Source organism: Anoplopoma fimbria, chromosome 4 (genome assembly GCF_027596085.1).
Source record: "Anoplopoma fimbria isolate UVic2021 breed Golden Eagle Sablefish chromosome 4, Afim_UVic_2022, whole genome shotgun sequence".
Classification (NCBI taxonomy): Eukaryota; Metazoa; Chordata; class Actinopteri; order Perciformes; family Anoplopomatidae; genus Anoplopoma; species Anoplopoma fimbria.
Window position 1 is genome coordinate 12,360,266 of NC_072452.1, and position 24,840 is coordinate 12,385,105.

General features: G+C 43.6%; 1 protein-coding gene across 1 annotated transcript; it reads left to right on the forward strand.

Moving 5' to 3' along the window:
• The first annotated feature begins 231 nt into the window (after window positions 1-231).
• frmpd1b (FERM and PDZ domain containing 1b) lies at window positions 232-24,532 on the forward strand. Its single transcript, XM_054597392.1, is given in 18 exon segments — window positions 232-289; window positions 6,996-7,146; window positions 9,363-9,473; window positions 11,225-11,397; window positions 12,803-12,905; window positions 13,385-13,430; window positions 13,761-13,865; window positions 14,074-14,169; window positions 15,210-15,335; window positions 15,441-15,560; window positions 16,268-16,401; window positions 17,026-17,152; window positions 17,509-17,601; window positions 17,869-18,051; window positions 18,377-18,524; window positions 18,787-19,749; window positions 19,988-20,263; window positions 20,266-24,532. Coding segments are annotated over 16 exon segments (5,100 nt in total). The 5' UTR covers window positions 232-289; window positions 6,996-7,146; window positions 9,363-9,366; the 3' UTR covers window positions 22,566-24,532.
• The last annotated feature ends 308 nt before the right edge of the window (window positions 24,533-24,840 follow it).

A 24,840-nucleotide genomic window follows, 5' to 3' on the forward strand; every position in this document is an offset into this window, starting at 1 on the left:
GCGGAGGAGGCAGGGATGAGAGAGCCGAGCAGAGGGAGGGGGTGGGTTATTTCTGAGCTCAGGGCCGAGGATTAGGGAGAGAGCAGTCCCAGTACGATGACAGCATCCAGCGTATAGCCAAACCCCCCAGACCACATCACCACCATCATCCGGCCAGGGAGGACGCCGAGGATATTTTTTGGCGAAACAAACATCGTTTCCCTTCAGGTTCTCCGCATCGCTGCTCTTTTTTGGGGGGATAACCTTCCCAGACTCCCGGTCCGTCTGTCTCCTCCTCAGACAAAACTAGGTGAGTTTTCCTCGGTATTTCCCGGTGTTATTGTCTGATGAAGGAGCGCCCGGCTGTTCGCGGAGGCGCCTGCACCTTGCATCCATTCCTGCAGCCATTTGGACTGATTTTTAATCACATCTAAATGAATAATGTAAATGACGCTCGTTTTCACAACGCCTGCAGGCAACACCCATGTCTCTGTTTGAGGGAGGCGGAGGAGAGATTTAAATCCGATTAAGATTATAAAGGTAACAAAAGACTGACCTTTTTTTTTCTTTGTTTAGACCCCTGGTTTGATCAGCATGGCTGTACCAGTGATCAGAGTTAGTGGTCGGTCAGTGCAATGGTAAATATTGATAATTTAAAGGGAATTTTTAACGCATTTAGGAGCAATAGACACGGTCAATACCATGCATAGACTAGTTAGTCCATTCAGGTTATTGGTATTATACATCGTGAGATACTATACAGAATTACAGACACAATTCTGGCCATTTTTTTGTTTTGTACCACACTGAATGGTATTTATTCTACATATTCATCAGTGATAGTGGAGATCCATGCTGCCCTATGCGCAGTGAAATCTCCGTCACTGGCTACAGATTGGGAATAAACGGACTAAATCCTGACGGATCAGGGGGGGGGGGGGGCTGCCATGAGTCTGGGTTGTAAAACACGCACATTGTGAATGGGCGTAGGCGATGTGCAGCCACACCGGGACAGTCGCCTTCTCCTTCTCTTTCTCTCCTCATATCCTTTGGCCAGAAGCAGCCTCTTCCCTGCGCTTTCCCGTGCCGTGCCAGGCATGACAAGCGCAACACAACTAGACCGGAACAATGCGTTTTGCTGTTCTGGGGCCTTCATTTAATGCATGACATGATTTAATATGACCGCCGGTTATGGTTCCATTTAAACACGTGTTATACCGCAGCCTTAACTGTGCATAGAGACATCACTTGAGTTAATCATTGAGCGTTTCATATGCAGCCACACACACACACACACACACACACACACACACACACACACACACACACACACACACACACACACACACACACACACACACACACAAAACACAGATGCACGCTCAATGAATGAATGCCATTTTATCCCCGATGAGCAGCCTAGCTGTGGCTGCTTAGTGTTTTCCTTTCACTCTTGTGGTCACTGAGAGTGTGTGACTGTGCTCTGCCACTGTGCTGTGACTCAGGGATGTATGCTACAACATGTGATGGGAGTTGCTACCCCGAGGTCAGTCTGCCGGAGGAGAAACAGGGCAGAACTTGCACATCAGGAGAGCCTTGATGCCTAGCTGCATTAGCCTCGATCTGCCCCACTGACTGCTCCTCTGCCCCACTTATATCGCAGCCACGCCAGCCATCCTCTCCCCCTCTCTTCCTCTTAAATCTTAGCTTCATGTCTCCAGGGCAAACTGTGTATAGCTGGCCTGGTATTTTGCTGCTCCAGCCCAATCCATGGACCAACTGATCATTAGATAAATCTATAATTGAAGCTGTTCAGAAATGTGATTCACATTGTTACAGCCACTGGCCACTTGAAGCTGTTGATCAATCATTACGGGTGTTTCTCAGGAAAGGAATTCAATTATTTCATGGGTCAGGGGTTACATTGGTGTATGATAATGGTAGTGGATGGATAGACGGATATATTGATGGATGGGTGGATTGATTGATGTATAGTTCAAACGAGTATACTGTAATTATGTGTTTTCCATCAAACTGTACCAGTATTACTCCTACAGAGGAAAAATGAGACATGACCTCATTGAGATGACAGCTCCATGGTGATGGCACACTTGACTGGCAGTGGCGCCATAATGTAGGCCAACTCTATTTCTGACTATATAGTGAAACATTGAGAGTATGAAAAGACTAAATCAATCATAAAGCCTTGAAGTAAATAATCAGCTCTACTAAGTTTATCCCCCTTTATTCTGCTTTGTGATATGAAATATTAAAGTCGTACCTTGGCTATATGTAAGTATTATTCCAAAGCCCAGAGGCCTATTGAGCTGCTAGCTCACTGGCTGCCCTCATATTACTTTTATTTAAAGATAAGACCTCTATTGTGCAGTTTTTGAAGAATCACTGAGTTGAAGGAAATTGGTTCGGACAGCAACAGAAGAGAAGAGGCAGACAGTTTTCCAGACTTGCAGAATCTATCATCCTCTAACATCAAGATCTTCCTCTTTCTTTCTTTTTCGCTGTCTGTGTCTCTCCGGAACCATCAGAACCATCGATAGAGATCTGTAACACAATGCAGCACACTATTAATCTTCAAAAGACCCATTATTTAATAGTGCACTGGGGAACTCAAGCCTCGCCAGGTCGCAGATGAAAGGGGAAATGAAATGAGCGGCACACAGTGAGTCCTGTCTTCATAATGCTAATGGAATGAGCTGACTGGCTGAATGAAGTAAAGGCAGACGTGATTATGTCTGGAGGACAGAAAATTAACCAGCAAAACACAACAAGCAGTGAAGCAATCACCAGATGTAAACAAGCTGTTGTTTGGCAGTTGACTGTAATACTGTTTTTTTTTTATTATTTCTTTGGTGAACCTCAGCGCAAAATTATTTTATTTAAAGAGTTATTTTCACAGGGATAAGTAGAATACATAGTAACCATATAGAAAGCATATATAGCCTAGCTTGTTTACAACGTCCGTACATGGAGCTTTATAAAAACACAAACTACAACCGTGGTAGCTGCCTGTGCCTATTCATATAGTAAAAAATAAGATACTTTACTGGATTAGAAAAAGTTTGGACTTTCTGGTGGCAGGGTATCAATAAAGTTATTAGACTTTGTCCTCTGGGGAGCATGCATGTCAGTACCAAATGGTGAGGACGAGTGTAGTCCTCAGTGATAAATCAGATCCTCTCTATGGTGAATATGAGTTGTTCCTATCAGGATGAATGTAATTGTTCTCAGAGATCCTTCATACCTTCCTGTATGGCTCTGTTAAAAAAATCCTTGTGATATGGTTTGTGTCACTTGCCTTTTCTTGTACTTGATTTTTTAAAATGGTGATGTTGTTCTTAGGCACTATGCTGTCTAATGTCTGCCTTTACCTGAGATGTATTTTGTTGTATGTGTCTGATAGTCACAAACATAAACATTTTCAGTCTAACTCGAGTTAAATATAATTTCAGTCATGATGCATTTTGGGTTTTTTGAATAAGGAGTTCCACATGTTGATCATCTCAACTGAAAAAAACTTTCCACATGGGGTTTTATGAAAAGACATCTTACCCTTTCGACGCACCCTGAGTCACTACACGGCAGAGTACCTCAGGAGCCTGGTTATTTAGACGTTAAGGATAAGTCTATTTGTTGAAAACATGGAATTGGGGAGATCTTATTGGCTTCCTATCCAAAATTCAAATGTATTTATTATTGTAGAAGCTGCTTGTGGCCATGATGTTGCACAATAACTGTAATACGATCATGAAATGAAAGAAATATTTGCAGCATATAGTCTCTGATGAGTGTAAATGTATTTGAATTGGCTCTTGTGACCTTTCTCGACATTTTCTGACACTTTCTCAAACTTTTGTTGGGAATCATAATATAGATATTTTTTCTCCCATAGCCTGTTCAATAAAGGTTTATTGACCTTTATGTAAACTTTCCACAAGAATCAAACCCTGAATTAAAAGCATAGCATATCATCTGTATTTAATTTGTCTGCTGTTAAGCGAACATGCATCTTTGGAGTATTTACTGTCGACTTTACTTGTTGCTCCTCGTATTTACAACTACAATTTAGAAAATCTGAAGCAATCCAGCTGCCCCATATGAATCGAAATTACTCACACCTCAAATCATCACAGTATTTTGTGCCAAGTTTGCTGCTGTTGGACTGAGTGTCCAACATTGGTGCCAGCTACTATGAGCCAAAATGAATTGTTGAGTTGCTGAACCGACCCCTGCTGCTGCTACCCAGCGCCTCATGGGGTGCAGCTGTATCCGGTGTGTCATATTCGGCTAGAGGGTGTATGTGTGTGTTTCTTTGTGTGTGTGTGTGTGTGTGTGTGTGTGTGTGTGTGTGTGTGTGTGTGTGTGTGTGTGTGTGTGTGTGTGTGTGTGTGTGACAGATTGAGAACAAGTTGTCAATAACAGCCAACTGGCCCTTTCTAAGTAAAAGCTGTCGTTCAGTCAGCGAGTAAGGCTTCTGCTGGAATCTGTTTACCCATTGTATAACACTCCACTTGCTTATCATATTAAGCCATGTGAGTTGTGTGTATGTGTCTTTGTGCATGCATGTGGTGTGCTCTTGTGTGTTTGTAACCACATTAACTGAGTGTCCAAGTGCTGAGTCCAGTCATCATTTATTAGTGCGGAGAGCTGATTGACAAGAATTTAAGTTTGTTACTGATCAAATAATCCCGTCAGTCAGATTGTCATATCCATAAACTCGGATTGTGTCATTTAGCAGTACAGCAGCTGTATCGGGCCAATTGTTCTCCTACTTCTTGTCCTAATGCAACTTCACCAGATCCTGTCCAGGTTGGTCTGACCTGCCGTGGCCCAGTCCAGCCCAGTAGTGCTAATTGGGTTGTTTTCTATCCAGCTGGCTGCACAGCAGCTGTGAGCTCAGTGCCACCTCTCAACCCCTGAGGAGAGAGTGTATGTCTATGAACTGCATTCGTGCTCATATCATACCAGGCGACAGGATTGAATAACTGACTGACTGACTGACTGACTGACTGACTGACTGACTGACTGACCGAGACAGAGAGACATTGTGTGGGCAAAGGAGCAGAGAGGGGCAGCCATTGTGTCAGAAAAATGAGACACAGACATCGACACAGAGAGATACAGACTGCCTTAATTACCTAACAGCACTTTATACATTTATGCTCCATGTACAGTTATGATTGGTGGAGGGGTGAGAAGGTTAAATGGAGGAGAGAAGTGAGAAAGAGTGAAAGGCCTGCAGATGAGCCGTGTTTGTGGGCAGCTTGGGGACTAAAGGACAGCGGAGGACAGGATCCACGATTACTATTGATTCAGAACCAGATTAGGAGCAAACTCATGGCCAGCTTGCAGACACATGTTTTACTTGGATTTGAAAACCACTGCTACATCATTAGAGAGGGGGAACAAGCTCTTCCTTTAAGAGACCATATAGTAATAGAAGAAAGTATATGACAGCATTAGAAATGTCACAATGCTACAGGACTGCTGTTTATTTATTTATTTAACCATACATCAATGTCTGTTGGCTGGCTTTGTTTGCTTTCGGCTGGTGGAGAAATGCTGCATTTATCAGTTTTTTCCCCACTGCTTCTTGTGGACAAACTCACTGTAGATACTTTTGTTCTTTCTTTTCTTCTCCCGCAGCTTTACTCTCCTGTTTCTTTGACTCTGCCCTCTTCACCCTCTTTAAAATGCTCCCCCTCTCCTCCCCCTGCCATATCCTGTCCTTTCTCTCTTTTCTTTGCCTAGACCAATTCTCTTTTCTGTATCCTTTCCCCTTTTCTCAGCCCCTCAGAGTCCCCCTCCCCTCTTCCCCCTCCTCACCTCTGCAACCCCCATATGTCTTTCCTGTGTGTGTGTGTGTGTGTGTGTGTGTGTGTGTGTGTGTGTGTGTGTGTGTGTGTGTGTGTGTGTGTGTGTGTGTGTGTGTGTGCCTCTCTTCTTCTGTCCTCCGCTGTTCTTGTTGCCTGTGTTGGCAAAGATGTAGAAGGAGGCGGTCGGAGGCTAGCTGCATTAGCCACATACATTATTCATGTGCCCTGCAGTCTGTGTGGGTCTAGGTCTTCTGCTGGCTTTTCATTTGGACACATTGGGCCTCGTGAAAGAGCTCTGTGTGTGAGACACAGGGCCTGATGGAAGAGCTGCACAGACGAGACTATCAATTCCTTGATTTCTGCTCCCTCTTGTAGATGAAAGCTCCAGGGAGGGAAAGTTTACTTCGCAGATCAACATTTAACTACAAAATGAGTTGGTTTCCTTGGACGAGATCAAGAATGTTTATTCAGTGTCTCTCCTAATTTAACAGTCCAGCTTTTCGCAACAAAGCGTTCCCCAAGGGTATGTTTTTCTCCCCAAACCAGAGGCCGGCTAAGGTTTCAATCCATATCCTTCATGATGTTCGTATGAAAGACTTGTCCTATTTTCTCCTTGGCCAAGATCTGTCTCTGCCTGCAGCTTGTCTCTCTCTTCACCACATCAGAATTCACAAGCTGTCCTCTTTGCTTTTAGAGTGCACCCAGTAAGAACTGTTAACTGAACTGGGCGGTATGAAATTTTAATTTAGACAACCAGGCGGAGATGGAGTGCCTCGTCTCTACATCGCCATGTGCTTTTGAGACTGTGGAGGAGTACAGAGAGGGAGAAAGAGAGAGAGAGAGAGAGAGAGAGAGAGAGAGAGAGAGAGAGAGAGAGAGAGCCTTGGGGACCAGAGGAGGGGCCTCTTGGAAAACCACAACCACATAGCTGGTTTAGACTCACATCTGCTTTGCTTGACATACTTGCGTCTTCACTCTAAAAACATCAACCACTAGAATATAGTTCTGTAAGTTGTAAACAGGTAAAAGAAAATCAAGGCAGATACAGCTGATCTGACTTAATCAGACTTGATAACGTTTCGCTTCACGCTCCAATTATAAAAATAAACTCGTCGTGGGGTTATGCATCTTCTTTATGGGTTTTGACAGGTCTTACTGATAGTGTTGCTCTGCTCTGCACAGGTGGCCGCACCAGATTGGGATTGGCCCTGATGATCACAAGGACCCCCCTCCACCTCTTTTCAGCCAATCCTGGAGGGGCGGCAGAGCTGATGTCTGAGAGGGCGAGAGGGTATTTGTGTTCTGGAGTCCTGAAGAGACAAGCCACATCACGGTGAGTCACACTCTCACAGCCTTCAGTTAAAATGCGCTTCTTTCTTAAAATATGTGGAGCTTTTGAAAGTGCAGGTTTCTTGAGGACAGAACATAGGGCTATTTAAAATCTTTCTTGGCATTTTTCTGAGGCTTACCACATGAAATGAATGTGAAGTAGGCCTACTTTATTTTTTAGAATATCTTATACTTAGGATATGCATTTAAAGGGTCGAACCATATACACCAATACACACTGCCTGCTTTAGTAACGTTACAAAGGTGGGTTGTTATTGTGTGAGGGAGGATAGTAAACCCGTGGATCAAGTGCAAAGGATGTGCATGTATATAAGAAATGGCTGGCTGCTGCTGCCCACAGAGACTGTCATCCGAGATGACTACCTGACTCGGCAAGGACAGTGAGGGTGAGAGAAAGAGAGAAAGAGAGGGAGGGGACAAGATAAAAGACAGAAGAGAGAAAGAAGGAAAATGACAGAAAATCTGTCGCCTGACTCAGCACTGACTGCAGCACTACAACAAACACATGCACATCCATGCACTTGCAAGCATGCTGCACATTCCACACAATGCAAGGAAGTCTCTATTAGCAGTCCAAACATCTTTCATGATCTATATGACGCTTCCCTCGGTGATCGAACGTTGTGTCAATAATCACTATGTGCAGCTGTCAGCCACCTAGCCTCGCTCATCCCTCCTCATCCACATCAATCTGCCTCAATCCAGATCAGCGGGAGGTGCTAAAGTGACACCCTGACCAGCGTGGGCCTGTGCAGAATGAGGGCCTCTAATCCTCTTAAAGGACAGACCTTCACTGCATGCTTAACTAATACTGACGCAGGCTAGTCATCACTGGCAGAGACGAGCTGAAATCCGTTGTAGATGCTGATTGGTTAAAGTAAAGTGAAGATAAATGAATTTAGTATTCAATCTCACAATTATGACCTAAACTGCTTGAAGTCCTCTATTCATTGCAATGCAGGGTGTATTGTCTTTCCATCAATTCAAAACTCAAAGTTCAATAAGTTAACTGCGATGTAAGGGCTTTTAATTTCTTCTCACTTCACAAAGGCTTGTCTTAAAATGTCTTGTACAAGCGTGGCTAAAGCTGTTGGGCTCCTTTAAGATATTCACAAAGGTCTTGGCTTGCAAAAGTTACCTGCATCATTTCAGAGAGCTGATCAAATTAAGCTCTCTGCAGCTGTCTGTTGAGGCCAAGTTACCGATCATTAGGATTCAGGGGCACATTCATCATCATTAGCTGTATCGATCAGGTCTGGGCTGCTACTCTTTCACATCCCTGCCAAAGTTTCCCTCGCTTTACTCTGCCTCATGGGGTGAAACAGTCCAACACAGAAATGAGAGGAAGATGAAGTATATGATGCCACATACAAATGAAACAGCTTCTTAGACAAAATAATCAAAAACACATTGAAATCTGATTCCACTACACATCCCTGCCCTCTAAAATATGTTTTGCTGTTACACAAAACACAAAAGAAACATGAACATGAATAATGCAGCACCCCGAAAATATCCTATTTTCAATAAACCCTGTAAAGGAATTATCAGAGGCTGTACAAGCTCAAAGCCAGCGCATTGATTCGCTGACAGAAACAAAACACAGTTGAAGGGAATCGTAAGTCTTGAGGTTTGGTAAGGATTCAATGCTGACCAGCTTTGCCTCCCTGGGGTTTGACTGAGTCCTCCATTCTTCATTATGTCCGAGCAGTCCCCTGTTTAAAGGGCAGCCAAAAAGGAAAGCGCACAGCTGCTGATTTGTAGTGAACATGCAGATTGAAGCATATTTACATTTAACTTTTTGTGAATCCTGTTATTATGTGATGGTGCAGTTGTTGAGAATCAAGTCATTTAAGCATATGTGTGTGTGGGACATGTTGTTGTTCATGCTGACTACACTCCCATACCCATCTCTTTTTCTCATTCAGCCTTTGTTCGCATATCGGATTATTCATCGGATTCAAGGCAGCTACATGCTTTGAATATAAAAACAGAGCAGATGAAATGCTAATTTAGCTGAAGCCTAATGCTGGTGCTGAATGCACAGTCCAACAAGAAGGAGCTTAACTCGAAAGAGTTTATAACTTATTTTGTGTCTCCAAATCCTTTCATCTTCTCTTCACGTTTCCTTTTCTCTCTGTGTTCATCTTGTTGGGATTATGTCTGGAGCTCATATGCTTTTCTCTTTTGTCTCTTTAGATAAATGGAGGAGAAGGAGCGATGTAGGAGCAGGTCTCCAGCTCGGAGAACCAGTCGGGTGCAGCAGGTGGTGGGAACAATAATACGACGTACCCGAGAGTCGCTTAGCAGGTACAGAATGAACAAGGGTCAGAGCTCAGGGCAAAAATCCAATCCAAAGTTCAGGAAATGTTTGTAAAAGTAATACTTTGGAATGAACAATAACCCCCTGTGAGGTTGCCCTAACATTTGCTTTTGAGTGAGAATGGAGTAGATTTCCATGGAAAAACAACTGAGCTTGCAGTAGAAAATGTTGGCACCACACAGCCAGTAGTAGCAGAAAATGCCAACCCCACACAAACCACTGCAGCAGCAACTCAAACAATTTATATAGCAAACAACCAAACAATCGAGTTTGGAGAGTGGAGAAAACAGCTCCATCCACTTCTAGGTATGCTGCCAGATTCTGTAGTGGAGAAGAAGTGTGGGAGGTGTGATATGTATCATTTAAGATTTAAAAGAGATGGTTGTACAGATGGTGCGTTTTTTAAAATAAACTGCTATTGAAATTTCTCTCTAAAAGAGAAAAAAATACCCCAAAATCATAAGAAAATGTGAAAAAGTTGATTTCTTAACCTGTCATAAAACTCACACCATATTCCCTCCCAACTCCCACACACTCAGACGCATAACACATAGTTGAGTACATATTCAAAACCTGACTGTCCTTCTCTCTCACACACAAATACACCCCACAGTTGACCACAAATATGCTTCAAGGGCCCTCCATTCCCTTGTTGTCCATGAAGTGGTTTCTCATCTCAGCAATGGAGGCAGTGCAGAGGAAGCCCACTAAACTCCCTGTTTGTCATTCTTGGGAAAAAAGTCTCACCATGTAACCAGCTGATCAGGACAGCAGGCTGAAGGAAATGAAGCCACTGATTTAAACACAACATGTTTGGATACTGTGTATTCCCAGGGTGCATTTAAGCTGATGGTGTGTAGCAGTTTATATGAATGTGACCTCTGGCTCTTTGGCCAGATATTATATAAAGGTTCCTTCAGCAGGAATTGCAGTAGCTTTAGTGATCTTTAATTTTTTGTTACAACACCATCATCAGATCAATTTAAATACTATACTTTGAATTATGATGAAATGCCGGTAAAACTTATTACACTGCCATCAGCCTCAACTGTAATTTGTGTTAAGTGCTACTTATCAAATGTTAGCATGCTAACATGCTAAACTAAGATGATGAACATAGTAAACATTCTACCTGCTACAAACCAGCATGTTGACATTGTCGTTGTGAGCATGTTACCTCAAAGCACTGCTGTGTCAAAGTACAGCATCACAGAGCCACTAGCATGGCTGTAAACTCTTCTTTTCATGTTGTTTTATGATCATAGGGGTCTTCATTCAGTTGAGTCAATTTTAAAGCAAAAAATGTGAAAACTAAAAAATATAAAACTAGAGATCTTCGAAGTGGATCACAACTTCAGACAATTGTGCTCAAACCTCACCTCCAAACTAAATTTTGTAAAAACAGTACCAGCATTACTGTCATGGCTGGTAATGAGAACTTGATCAATCGGAATATAAATGCCTACTACTAATTGATGGTAAATATTTTGTTATTTGCAATCACAAAGTCTCTGTTAAAACCTTCAGTGAAGACTAATAGTCAGCCATTGCCTAATAAAAATGGTTATGATTAGTCAAATTTCAGTAAAAATATTATCTGTACAAAGTGATGAAAGTGTAGACAGCGTATACAGCAGTGATCCTTCTCCTCTTTCTTGATCAGCCTAAATTTATCTCTTGATAACTACAGTGTTTTTCTCTAGAAAGTTAACCTGTTAACCCTGTTTGACCTCCTCAGAGAGCGGTTGCTAGGCGATGGGAGGTCGCAGCGCTCCAACAGTCTATCCAATCAGAACTTCCAGGCTAAGCTGACGCTGCAGATCACCAGGGACCCGGTCCTGGACAGCAGCACTGGACATGGCTTCATCCTCACCACAAATGCACCCCTGCTGGTCAGGGACATCGCCGCAGGTACATGGGCTGTGAGCTGGTGACGGTGTGTGTTTGAGTGTGGCAGGTTTGTCAGGGGGGATAACTGCAGCTGCTTTATGCAACAGTGCACTCTCTCTCTCTCTCTCTCTCTCTCTCTCTCTCTCCCTCTCACACACTCTCCACACACACACACACACACACACACACACACACACACACACACACACACACACACACACACACACACACACACACTAAGAAACACTGACCATTGATTAACTCTTCCAACTGCAGGGCACGGTGCCAGAAAAGCCACAGAAACAGCAGAGCAACTTGCTCATCCTTTATAAATTAAATCACTTTCCATTTAGGCAACTTTGATAGGCGAGGAAGAGAAAAGAGAGAGAGAGAGAGAGAGAGAGAGAGATTGATCCATCACTTTAATGTTTATCCTGTAAGATAAGCTGATAACGTGTCCTATCCTGCCACCAGCTCTGTTTTAGCTATCTGCTGCCAAAAAAGAAAGAGAAGTGATAACAGAAAACAAGATTTAATAGACAGAGAAGATGCTGGCAGGGAGACCAAAAGGGGGGAGTTGACACCTTTGGGTGTTGGAGGAGTCAGCGAGGACAGGCCATGTGACGAGGTGAATGTGAGAAGTGGTGAATGAGGAAGAAAGAGAGAGGAAGCGAAAAAGGGAGAGGACTTGAAAAACCGCACAGATCAGGATATTGGCAAGGCTGACATGAAAGCTCAATAGGGTGGGGGGGGTAGTTCTCTGGCAAGAGAGAGGGAATGTGTGCAAGTGTTCCCTGTGTGTGTGTACGTGGGTGTGGGTGTGTATGTGTGTGTGTGTGTGTGTGTGTGTGTAAGCCCGCAAAGCAGTGTGGGATGCCGTCAGTGGGTCAAAAATCAGGGACAGTCGGGGCTTTGCCAGTCAGTCAGGGTGTGTGAAAATATGTGTTTACACATACATACACCTAGTATGTTGTGTGCGTGTGTGTGTCTGTGTGTGTGTCTGTGGATGTGGAATAGAGTGAGCTCTAACCGCTGTGTCTCAGTCGTGCTCTCTTGCCTGAAGACAAATGAATATAAATAACTAGAGAAAGCAGAGCGGAGCCGAGCTGGATGAGACCCAGAAAAACTGTAACCCCTCACATCCTGGAGAGCTCAGCTGAACACTGTTGAGTCAGCCATGTTGAATAACCATATGTGTCACTGTGTGTGTGTGTGTGTGTGTGTGTGTGTGTGTGTGTGTGTGTGTGTGTGTGTGTGTGTGTGTGTGTGTGTGTGTGTGTGTGTGTGTGTGTCTCCCTTGCTTTGAACTGAAAATGCAAGCCCACATGTGCATCTGGGTTTTTGTTTCATGTAAGCGCTCAGTCTTTTCATTGTTTGTGTGTGTGTGTGTGTGTGTGTGTGTGTGTGTGTGTGTGCCTACATGTAGGGAGTCCTGCAGATGGGATACTGTACCCAGGGGACCATGTGCTGCAGATTAATGATACAGTGCTGGAGGACTTGAGCGCTGAGCAGGTGGAGAACCTCTTGAGGTGAGAATAACTGTAGAGATATCTATCTATCTATCTATCTATCTATCTATCTATCTATCTATCTATCTATCTATCTATCTATCTATCTATCTATCTATCTATCTATCTATCTATCTATCTATCTATCTATCTATCTATCTATCTATCTATCTATCTATCCCAGTCACTGGGACCAGTGTCATACTACCAGTATGTCCGGTCCATCCAGTGACTAAACACACTGTCATAGTTGCTTGCTTGAGTGCATTTCTGACCATGTGTGTGGATGATTCATGCGTGAGGGTGTGTGTGTATGAGAGAAAGACTTAACAAGTTAAGGGCAAAGGTCAGAGGAGAAAGTGCTTACTTGACAGCTGGACAGAAAGATAATGATCTCTTTCGTGTGCATGTGCGTGGGACCATGTGTGGGTGTGTTTTTTTGCATATGAGTCTGTTTCTTTGTGTATGTGTTTATGTGTATGTATTGTTTCTCCGCCCAGGGACTTGGAGGATTGTATCAATGTGACTATCCTGCGGCACATGACAGTGAGTACAGAGAAGACATTGATGGCCTCCCATCAACTCAAACACACTTGCATTCCCCAAGAGTCATTACACCATCCTTCATTACTGTAAGACATAAGCTCTCCAAGCATGTGACTCTAAACCCGTGTCTTCTGACCTGATTTACTGCCTTGACATTGCTTTTAGATCGTCATGTTTAAATGTAAATATATGCGTGTCGACCATTTAATAACGGCTGTGTGTCTCAAAGTTTCTTCGTCTCAGAATGAATATCATTGCACTTGTTTGAGCTTGACAAGTGTGCGTCTCAGTCCCCGCATAATGGCACTGGTGCCTGTCTTTGTGTTGCAGAATCCCAAGTCATCAATCATGTCGGCAGAGAAGAGAGCTCGTCTGAGGAGTAATCCAGTTAAAGTGCGCTTTGCAGAGGAGGTGGTGGTCAACGGGCACACTCAGGTGGGAAAACCTTACTTGACACAGAAATAAAGCTGTTGTGAGCCACTGATGAATGACTCCAATCTCTGGATCTCTCAGTCTTTCGATCAGTCTTCATTTGGACTTATATTTTCTACTTTTCTAAGATGACATTTTCCTATTATAACGTCCCTAGTTTGAAATTGATTCCCGTCTAACCACAATGACATCTCTCACTTCTCTCCATCAGGGAAACTCTCTTCTCTTTCTGCCCAACGTCCTAAAAGTCTATTTAGAGAATGGGCAGACCAAGGCCTTCAAGTTTGACAACAGCACCACAGTCAAGGTGTGTATTTAAACTGGTTTTAGTTATTGAAAGTAGAAGAGAGGCAATTTTACCAACCTATTATAAGAATTTTACTGTGTGTATACTGAAAATGGAAGATAAAATGTGACCCTTTAAATGGCTGTATAACTGCTACACTACTGGATCACCTTTGATGAAACTTTAAAGGCAGAGGGGTATTTGGACGATGCATCTCGTTACTAGCCGGTCCAAGAGGTGGCAGCATCATTCTTGGGCGGCTGACATGTTTGTCAATACCGGTGCGCCCTATGGAAGCCAATGAGAAGCAACTTCTTATTCATATTCATTATATACCAAGCTGAATAAGCCGAATGTTCATATCATACTGTAACTATAGCAATAAGCAACCGTTAGATTCAAAATAAAGATTTAAAGAGTATATATAGAAAGTTAAATTGTGTTATGCGCTGCCTACATTAGTGTCCTCAGAAGAAAGTTCATCGGCCCCCTCAGTTTCTCATCATGTGACCAAACATTTGATCTATTTGCGAAAGGCTTTCTGGAAACGAGTGGGTGTATTTTGTAATTAAGCCCACCACAAGTTATGCTTTGATTGCCCCAAGGGTGTAAGAATATGGGTAGGCTGTTGCTGTTGTAGCTGCCATATTTTATAGCTTCTGGAGGAGGAAGTTATGAAACATTTAAAAGTGAGGAGAAGAGTAGGCTGTGATTCAAAACCATGAAGCACTTGTTTGTTTGAAAGGCAGAGCTGGATTTTGTGCGTAGCTGTAGATATCATCTCTCAGTCCAGTTGGACATTTGCAGACTGAGAGTTTTGCTGTATACAATCATCATAATGAGATAGAAGGTGGATAACTGGATCAGTAGCTCTAGGTCCATATCTCTTGTCGTCTTCAAGAGCACATCATTATTATTACAACAGTTTTTGTGTTTCAGTTTGTATTTCCAGCCAAAGGGAAACTGAGAGTGGGATCAGATTTGACCATCTGCCATCAGCAGACAGGGATGAAGCATGTTTGTCTAAGGGGGTCTGAACTGTTGGTTTTTCACCATTCCAGGACATTGTGCTGACTCTGAAGGATAAACTGTCCATCCGGGCCATTGAGTACTTTGCCCTGGTGCTAGAGCAACAGTACAGCATCACCAAACTGCTGCTGCTGCATGAAGACGAGCTCATACAGAAGGTGAAGGAAACAATGGATGCACAAATCCACACACAAAAATGCTGTAGTTGTGAATGGCTTTTCATATTAGGTGTAATTTACCTTTATTTTTTTTGTCTTCACCAGGTGGTGCAGAAAAAAGACTCTCATGACTACAGATGTTTGTTCAGGGTGTGTTTCATCCCGAGAGACCCCATGGACCTGCTGCAGGATGACCCCTCTACCTTTGAGTACCTCTTCTTACAGGTCAGAGAAGCTAATTCTCTCATCCACAGTACAACCTTCTATCCGTCTCCTTTTTCATCCATTTGAGAGACTAGGTGTTGTTCAACATCATTCAGAAGACCAGTTTCTGTGGAAACCAAGTCTAAAAGTTCAATTAAAAAAAGAACTGTTCTGTACCCACTTGCCAAATGCAGCTGTATATCCGATATTTTCACTTGCTCTAGTGTACTCTAAACCTGGCGTAAAACATTACAAAAATAGAGCCAAAATCAAAGTGGAGAAGGTGTTTGAAGTTAACAATATAACACAGTTTATACCTGAGGCCTTGTACATATTTTGAGTTACCAAAAACTCCTGCATACTGTCAGGTACGTGCTGTTATGTAGCTCAACTTTGAGACCATATGTCAACCCTGGAGGAAAAGCCTCAAAGCCATAGTTTGTCTTTGCATATTTGTGTTGCACAGTAAAGCATTGGGAGTGCCACTTATGTCATGTTGATTTATTGTTCTAGAGGAGTCTTTGCCTCATGCTGCATTTGTTTTTGCTGTATAAGAGACTCTTTGGGTGTCCCAGTGTTGGTTTATTTCTAAAGATGCTCATGAGCTGTTAAATTTTGCTAGTGCAAGCTGGTATATTAAACAAGTAAATATGAAAATATGATGCTTTTCAGTTGTACATTGATTTGTTTACTGTAATGTACATGTGAATTGTAATGTCTGTTTCCAGAGTGTTGGGGACGTGCTGCTGGAGCGTTTTGCAGTAGAGATGAAGTGTAACACTGCGCTCCGCCTGGCTGCCCTGCACATGCACGAGAGGCTAGATAGTTGTGGACAGACCAGGGCCTCTATCAAGAGTATTACGTGAGTCATATGTGTGTGTGTGAAAGATAAAGGTGCACTCTAAATGCCTAATCTATTAATGTGATTCATGTGATAAATGCTTTTCATGTGTGCACAAGGGTTTGCATATTGGCCCTATTTCCAGCGTGTGGATAAAAAGTGTCTTTTTGGGTTTTTCAATTTTCCCTTTCTGTCTTTCTCAGTCTCTCTCTCTCTCACATTTGAAGCTATAAATGCACACACCTTAGCGCAGATCTATTTCCCAAAGGACCATCTCAGTGAGTCATAGATTAATGTGATTTTATACGTCATTGCAGCCATAAATACTCTGTGTATCGCAGACGCAGGCTGTTTTCACCTCAAAATAAACTGATGATTCAGTCACGGTTTCAGTTGGGTTAAAATATGGCTTCTTAGTAACATCTAGTGGCAGCAGGGAAGATAAAAAAAACATCAGAAGGTATTTCTACAGCACAAAACTGCTTTTACTTTTTCTCAGTCCCAGCCTCCTTCTCCATTCAAATGCTGTTCCAATATTTATTAGGAAACTGAATCAAGTGATTTGTACATGTGGGGCTACAGAGTTCTTCATTATTTGTGTGATTTTTATTACTCTGTGTGTGTGTGTGTGTGTGTTGATGACAGGAGGGAGTTTGGCATGGACAGCTTCATCTCTCCAACACTGCTGAGCAACATGAGGGAAAAGGACCTGAGGAAAGCCATCAGCTACCACCTCAAAAAGATCCAGTCCCTGCTAGAGCCACGCCAGAAGGTAGATCCAGACTGATGGATGAGTGGATGGACACATTGAGAGACATAAAGGGATAGGTGGTGAAAGTTTAGTTATAACTTCAGGGTGCTTTTCAGTTGACACTTACCTTCTTCCTGAGGTTTAAAGTGGTGGTAAAGTGTTGAGAGCAGGTTGGGAGGATGATTAAAAAGGGAAAAGAAGGTCTGGGGCTTAGGTCATGTTTCTGGGAAAATACATGGGGACTATTTATCTGTGGAAAATTGTTTTGGTCAGTGAGTAAACCATAAAATCCCCCTGGTTTTATTTCATTATGTCCCCTTGCTGTCCACCTCAATGATATTCCGCTCTCTTCTTCTTTGTCTATTGCTCTGTATTAGGTCATTTCTGCAAGTCAGGCTCGGTTGGCATACCTCACTCAGCTGGGAGAGCTCATTTCATATGGGGGACGGTCCTACACAGCTACGATGATGGTAAGGGTTAAGAGCCTGATATCACCTGGTAGGTCTGTTTGTCAAGGAATTAACTATGTGAACAACTTAATCAGAATTGAGTCTTGCATCTATGTTCTATAGGTCACCATTCAAAAGGCTCGACAAATCCGTCTGAGCATGACTATAGATGTTATCTTCCATATCGAACCACATTTGCATCCCTACCTTAATCCTCATTATTCTACCTCCTCCTTTCTGCTCAAATTGTATCATTATGTAACTCCAGTTGCTCTCATTCGCACTCAGCTTCAGGACAGGGAGGTGTTGGTCAGCCTGCTGGTGGGTGCCAAATATGGGATGAGTCAGATCATCAACCACAAGCTCAATATGATCTCTACACTGGTTGAGTTCAGCAGCATCAGCCGAGTGGAGCTGCTCTCGGAGTCAGACAAAGTCAGTGTACTGCGCATCTCACTGCACGACATGAAGGTAAGGAAGACATTGAAATACAAGACTCTTTTATTCATAAACACGTGGGCCCCATACACTGACACAGATTGAAAAAAATGGATATTCACTCCACACACCATACTCACACCGAAGCTCATGGTTGAGTAAATATAGGTCAAGCATTTCTCCTCCAATACACGAACAGTAGACAGCCTAAAGGGGAGTGTGGAAGCCATACAAAGCTAGTTCTGGACTCAAACGTGACACTCTCTCTCCCTCTTTGTCCCCCTCCATTGCCTTTTCTCCCTTACCCTTTGGCCTTAATCACTTTACCTTATCTTCTGCAATGCCCTCCCCCTTTCAGCCATTTGCCTTACTGATGGACTCCCTGGCAGCCAAAGACTTAGGGTGTCTGCTGGGAGGCTACTGCAAACTCCTTGTGGATCCCAGTGTCAATGTCTTCCGTCTGGGGCGCCCAAAAGTGAGGGTGCACCGGATTCCTGCTGAAGAAGGTGTGTGTGGGAGGTTCGCTGTAATAGAGGGCGTGTGCTATGAATCCCTATCAAGTGAGCAAAAACTGTTTCACTTAAAATAATCACTTTCTGGCTTTTGGCCATTTGATTAGATTTTTTTCACATCACATAGTGATGTATGTCAACAGCCAGTACGGGTACTGTTAGAAAAGCCAGTCATGCAATATTATCACATTTTAAATCATACCCTGCTCTACTAATTTATTAACCTATTGTTCCTGTATTTTTCTGGTGTTATTAGGTTATGTGTCTCGCTGCTGCAGTGACTCAGATGACTCAACAGATGAGGATGACCCAATGGATTCTCAGAATTACAAACGCCCAGACCCAGCAAGCCAAGACTGGGAAGAAAGGAGGAGAGAGGAGGAAGAGAAGAGGAAAGAGGAGGAAAGGAAAGAGAAAGAGGAGCACAAAGGCAAACAGGAAGTGAAGATAATAGTGACAACAGAAGGTACAGAAAATGAGGGTGAAGAGGAAGGGGGAGCAACAGGAAGTGGTCTACGAAAATGTAGTATTATGGATGAAGAAATGAACATGGAGACCACCTGGTACCACACTGACCCACGGGTCACCAGCAGCTTCTCCAGCTTGTCAAGTGGCTCCTTGAGTGCTGCCCTGGAGGAGAGCAGTGCCGCAGCCAAAGCCCCATCTCGTCTGGATGCGCTCCGTGGACCATGCGAGGATCTACCAGGCTTGGATGTTCACCACCCCTACCTCCTGGAGCCAAAACGCCACCAAGGGCCCGTTCGACCCACCAACCTCAACTACCGTGGCAATGACAACTCTTGCCTTTGTTTTGCTGAGCTCTCAAAGGCTGATTTCCTCCCTAGCCCGCCTGAGGCTACTAGTGACGATGATGATGACGATGATGAGGAAGAAGAGCCAGTAGTGGAGGGACTCAGACGCATTTCTAAGATACCTAGTTCAAGAGATTTGAGAATGATTGACAGCATACCCTTTCAAAGATCACCCATTAAAAGAAAGAAAAAGGTTCCTCCCAAAGTCCCAGTGAGGACGAGCTCAATTCCTGCGGACAAAGCAGCACAGGCTGAGCAGCGCCTCTCCAAGGACGAAGAGGGTCTATTTCTGACACCTTCACCCAATCCCAAACCAGCAATCTTGGTCAAAGAGACTGCCTCAGAGTCTGAAGATGAGTTTTTTGATGCACAGGAGAGATTTACTCCTCCAGTTCCTGATCTATCAGGTTTGTTTACAGCACATTTGTTATGACTTTGCAGATGAATAAAATTTGTCCTTACCACGTTTTTGTAAAGGTCCTTGTCTATGGTGATATATATATATATTTTTTAATGTGATGACAACTTGTGAGTTCAGTGAGACACTAATGCGACATTAAAACGAGGTGAGGGAAAGATTTGTGTAAATCCACTGATGCCTTTCTCTTTCTATCTTTTCCCTTTTGATTTGTTTCTCCCTCACAGACGCTGAGCTGGCTGACCGGCGGAATGCTAATCGGTTAAGTGGAGGCTGGAATGGTCCTTCAGCTGTCCTGGGGAAAGAGCCATCCTCCCCCGTTGCCAATAAAGCCAAATCCTCTAAAATCAAAAGAGAAGTGGAGACGCTTAAAGGCCCCACAAATCAACTTACCAACCAAAAGGCCAGTTTACCAGAGCCAACTCAGAAACCTGAAGTTAAGGTCAAACCGCTATTGGCACCTAAGCCCCTACTGCCTCCCAAACCTAAGGTCATTCCCCCCAAATCCCCCAGCATGCAAGATCATATGCCCACTGCAATGGGGATGCCTCTGGACGTCATTCCTCTGAACTTCTGGAAATGGAGCCAGACACCATGGAGTTTAAGTCTGTCACATCTGGGGCAGGTGGGCTGCCTCTCTCATCACCCCTGATCAGAGCAGTGAGGTGCAGCAAGCAACCACTACCCATAACAACCCCACAAACTGAGGACAAGATAAGAAAGCAAGAAAACAGCCCAAAAAAGAATAAAGATCCGACACATGAGAATGGAGCACATGTTGTTTCCAATGACAAAGCATACATTGATGAAAAGGAAACTCCTAGAGTTGAGGGGAAACACAATGGGAATGCTCTACCCACAAGAAAGCCCCCAAACCTACCCCCTATCCCTCGCTCTAATTCAGGTACAAAGCTAGCCATTCCCCCTCCAGTACCCCCCAAACCCACTTCTCCCACCAATTTGCACCCTTTATCACTACCTGCTAGCTCTCCTGTCTCCCCAACTGATTCAAGCAAAGGGATCTTCAAGGATAGCGTCACTACGCCGAATGGAATCCACCCTTGGAGCAGCCACAATGGCAGCGTCCAGTCAGGATCCAGGAGGGTCTCTCTGAGTCATGAAAGCCTGTCGCCCAAAAATGCAGATGCACCTCTCACCCTTACTACCTCCCTTACTTCAACCAACTCCAAAGGTGTTGGGGGCATTGAAAGCAGAGAGCCTGGAAGATCTGGATCAGGATCAGACCTGAGGACCAGCTCCTCCAGCCTGGGCGGTAGACTTCCAGCTTCTGCCCTGAGAGGGAAGATCCAGGCTCTGCCTTGGTACATGACCCGTTCCCAGGAGATTTTAGGAACTCTGGACTATCCCTCCACTAGCTCCATCAATGGAGACACATCTGGATTTGGCTCTGGCTTGTCTGTAGCCAGCGGTTTATCGGACTTAAACAAAACCCCTGTTAAGGAAAAAGAGACTGTGACCTCAAAATCAGGAGGGAATGAGAACATTTTAGAGGAAGGAGCTGAGGTTGTCATAGCCACCATCAAAGAGGCCCAGGAAGTGACCTCACACATGAAAAAGGCCAATGGGACAAACGGCTCCAACTCTAATCTGACATTTAAAGAGAATAGTGCACACAGTGGCAGTGTTTCATCGGAGCAGCCTCAGTCACGGCCCCATTCAGCAGTGGGGTTGGGAGGTGTGTCCAGCATGCAAATTGGAGGTGACTCACCAACCTCCTCGCTTGCTGACACCACTCCTCCTCAACAGCACCGGGAGGCTTGTGGCTGCCGCACCGTTTACGCCAACTGTTTCAGTGGAGACACAGAGGATGGTATAAGCTTTGACGAGGAGCTGACCATTTATGAGTTCTCACGTCGCACACGCCCACAACCTGCCCGACCTGCACCTGTCTCATCTCCTACAACACCTTCTCCAAAGCCCAATATTCTGTCACTGCTGAGGGACAACCCCCGCCCACTCTCTACTTTCTCCACTGCATCCTCTGAACTCAGTCCCCTAGTTTCACGTCCGGCTTCCCCCACAAACTCTTTTGGTGGACCTCTTCGTACACTTACCAACAAGAATTATGGTGGGCTTAAGGGAGGTTTTGCCTCCCTACGACAAGATATAGAACAACTTTTGCTGGTCTTAGAAAGGGGATCACTTGAGCAAACTCAACAAACATCATGTCAAGACTCAAAGCAGGATATTACAAGTATAAAAGTGGGGCCTGACCTAAATCACAATGGAACTGAAGGCAATACTATCCCAGCAGCAGACCCAAATTGCTCTGGGACAAGCACAGCCGCCATGACAGAGGCCGAAAGAAGTCTTCTCCAGGCAGAGGCACGACGATTGGCAACTGGGTGTCAGCGGGCCACACGTGTAGGCTGGGCTCCCGATGAAGCCCTACGCTCTTTATCTAACAGCTTCAGTGCCCTGGTTCAGTTGTCTGCGGCCTGCCTGCGAAAAAACCCCTGCACTGGTTGTGAAATGTGCCATAATGCGAGTCTGGTGGATGAGGACGATGACAGCCAGGAGGCCATGGACAAGCTGAAGGAGATAGTGGGTCTGTACCGAGAGTTTGTTGGGGCTGTTGAGACAGCTGGAACTGGTGCCGGGGTTGGGGGTAAAAGTGTGGGCCTCACTGGGTCGGGACAGGGTCAGGGGGAGAGTGACGGGGTCAGGGTTCTAGCCAAACGCTGCACTGTGCTCATCTCGTCCGTTTTCGCACTCACACAGCTCTTTCGGACACTCACACCAGACACTGCGGACACGCCTGGCCATGTACCTCTCAACTTTTGACCTTTGAACTTTTACCCACTTAAAACCCACAGACTCTAGAGGTGAGACAAGAGGAAACAGCACAGAGCGATCTGGTGTGTGACCTCTGTGTTCTTGTAGTGCCATGCACACCACTGCACACAAACTCTAACCCACATTACATATACCCACATGAAAAACACAAACACCAAACAAACCCCAATATGAAGAGAGGAACTTCATTGCTTGGCCTATTTGTGGACGCATATGGACTATGCATTTGTACATATGAATTTTATAATTATCTTATAACTCTCTTATTTTATGATACAATATGTGTATGTATGTAAGGATGGATTACCCATGTATGTATTTATGTATTTATTTTTACAATATTTGCACCATGGTCTTTAATGCCTAGGTCTCTGGTGGAAAAAAAACTATGGATGTCACTGGATTTTTTTAATTTTTCCTTCTCTTTGAGACAGTATTATGTTATCTATTGCTGCTTTAAAACTTTCTCAACTCCACAAGGTGTAATCTGTAAATTGTCATTTTTCAAGTTTAGTATAACAGTACGTTTTACTGACAAAATACAGAAAATATACTCTATCACACTTACAAAATACAGTAATTAACTGATTTCTTTTATATGTGCACTTTTTAAGGATTTAGTTTTTCAAAATTACAGTCACATATAAATGGGACACAAACTGATACCATTATAAAGCAGGGAGAGCACTTTTGACTGTTACAGATTGCACCTTTTTACGAGACACATAACCTTGTGTAAAGTGTTTTTTCTACCCTTTCCCTAGTCCTGACTGACTCTAAGTGATTGCCTCTTGGAAATACTCCCATTACCCACAAACGTATGCAGTACTATAACATGTATCTAGTTTTCATCCAAAGTACAATACATATATATTTTCTGGGAATATGTGGATAAGGCCCAGGAAGCAAAACACAGGACCTTATTTATGTAGTTGATAAAAGGTTTTTGACTAGGCACAAGGGTGACTGTTAAACTATGTCCACATGTAGCAAAGATCCAAAGTATTGAAACACTGAGCCACAACTGTTCCCCACTATGGTTTTTCTCTTTGGACGCACCACCTTATTAATATCATACTGACTGAGAGATGGACTGACTGCTGTGTGCTGGGGTCAGAACTGTAGATATACATTTATATCATTGTGTCCTATTCTGTCTCGACCTTAGTTTATGGCTATGCAAACATAAACTCCTCATGCCCCCACATACTGTATCCTTGTTTTTGTGCTAACGTTAAAAACAACAATAGCTGCATTATGTTTGTCTGAATATAATGGGTGCTTTCTTTGTTTGGAATGTTGGCTTTTGTCTTGTTTCGGGAAATCTTACTGCATTATGGATTGCAACAACAAAAGTTGCATGGCATTAACATTTGTCAATATAAAGACTCTTGTCTATACTGATGTCTGTGAATTGTCAGTAAAAGGATTACATCTTAACAGCTCGTCAATGTCACATGATACCAACTCATTTGATGAGCCATCCGCTTTGAAGGATTTACTTCAGCCACCTATGACAACAAGAGGGTAATGACTTGCTTATACAAATAAGGGGATTAGCCAAAATAAAGACTGCTTAAGTGTTCAGAGACAGCTGGTGAGAAGTAAGTAAATATTTAATCTTCCAACTAGATGACAGAGTGACATTTTGTCATGGTGGCTATCCCTAAAACAAACAAGAACGCAGGTCTCTTGTGTGAGATTTTCAGAGCTTCCAATTACTATGGAGGTCCAGTAGCAGGGTCCATAATAGCACTAACATCACGACATACTGTATGTGTGAGAAGCATCTCTAGTTGTTCATCAAGCAGGCCCAATCAGTGAAGAGTGCCTGTGTCACCTACGTGTTTCATTTTTGTGTCGTAAAACTGTATCAACTGCATTTCATTTTCAAAGAGGACTTTGTGTTTCTACATGAGCAGTCACTTTTCCGTACACACGTACAATGAAGTCGATGTACCAAGAAAATGTGTTGTTTGGTAATAAATTACACATTGACCTTAACAATGTTGAACGTCTTGGTGTTTGGGTTTTATCTGTAGGCCAGTTGTCAATTAATTTCATAGAACAACTTCCAGTTCATGTAAGCTCCCTCCCTAAGTATTGAGTCTACAAATCAGGTCAGAAGACATTAAATTTACCATCCTGGCAATGAACCCAGGGCTGAATAGTTTAACAACAGCAGAGAGAATGAAGTTATACCTTAGCAGTCTAAACAGCCTCTCTATTTATACCACCACTGCACTGCTAATACTGTTAATGA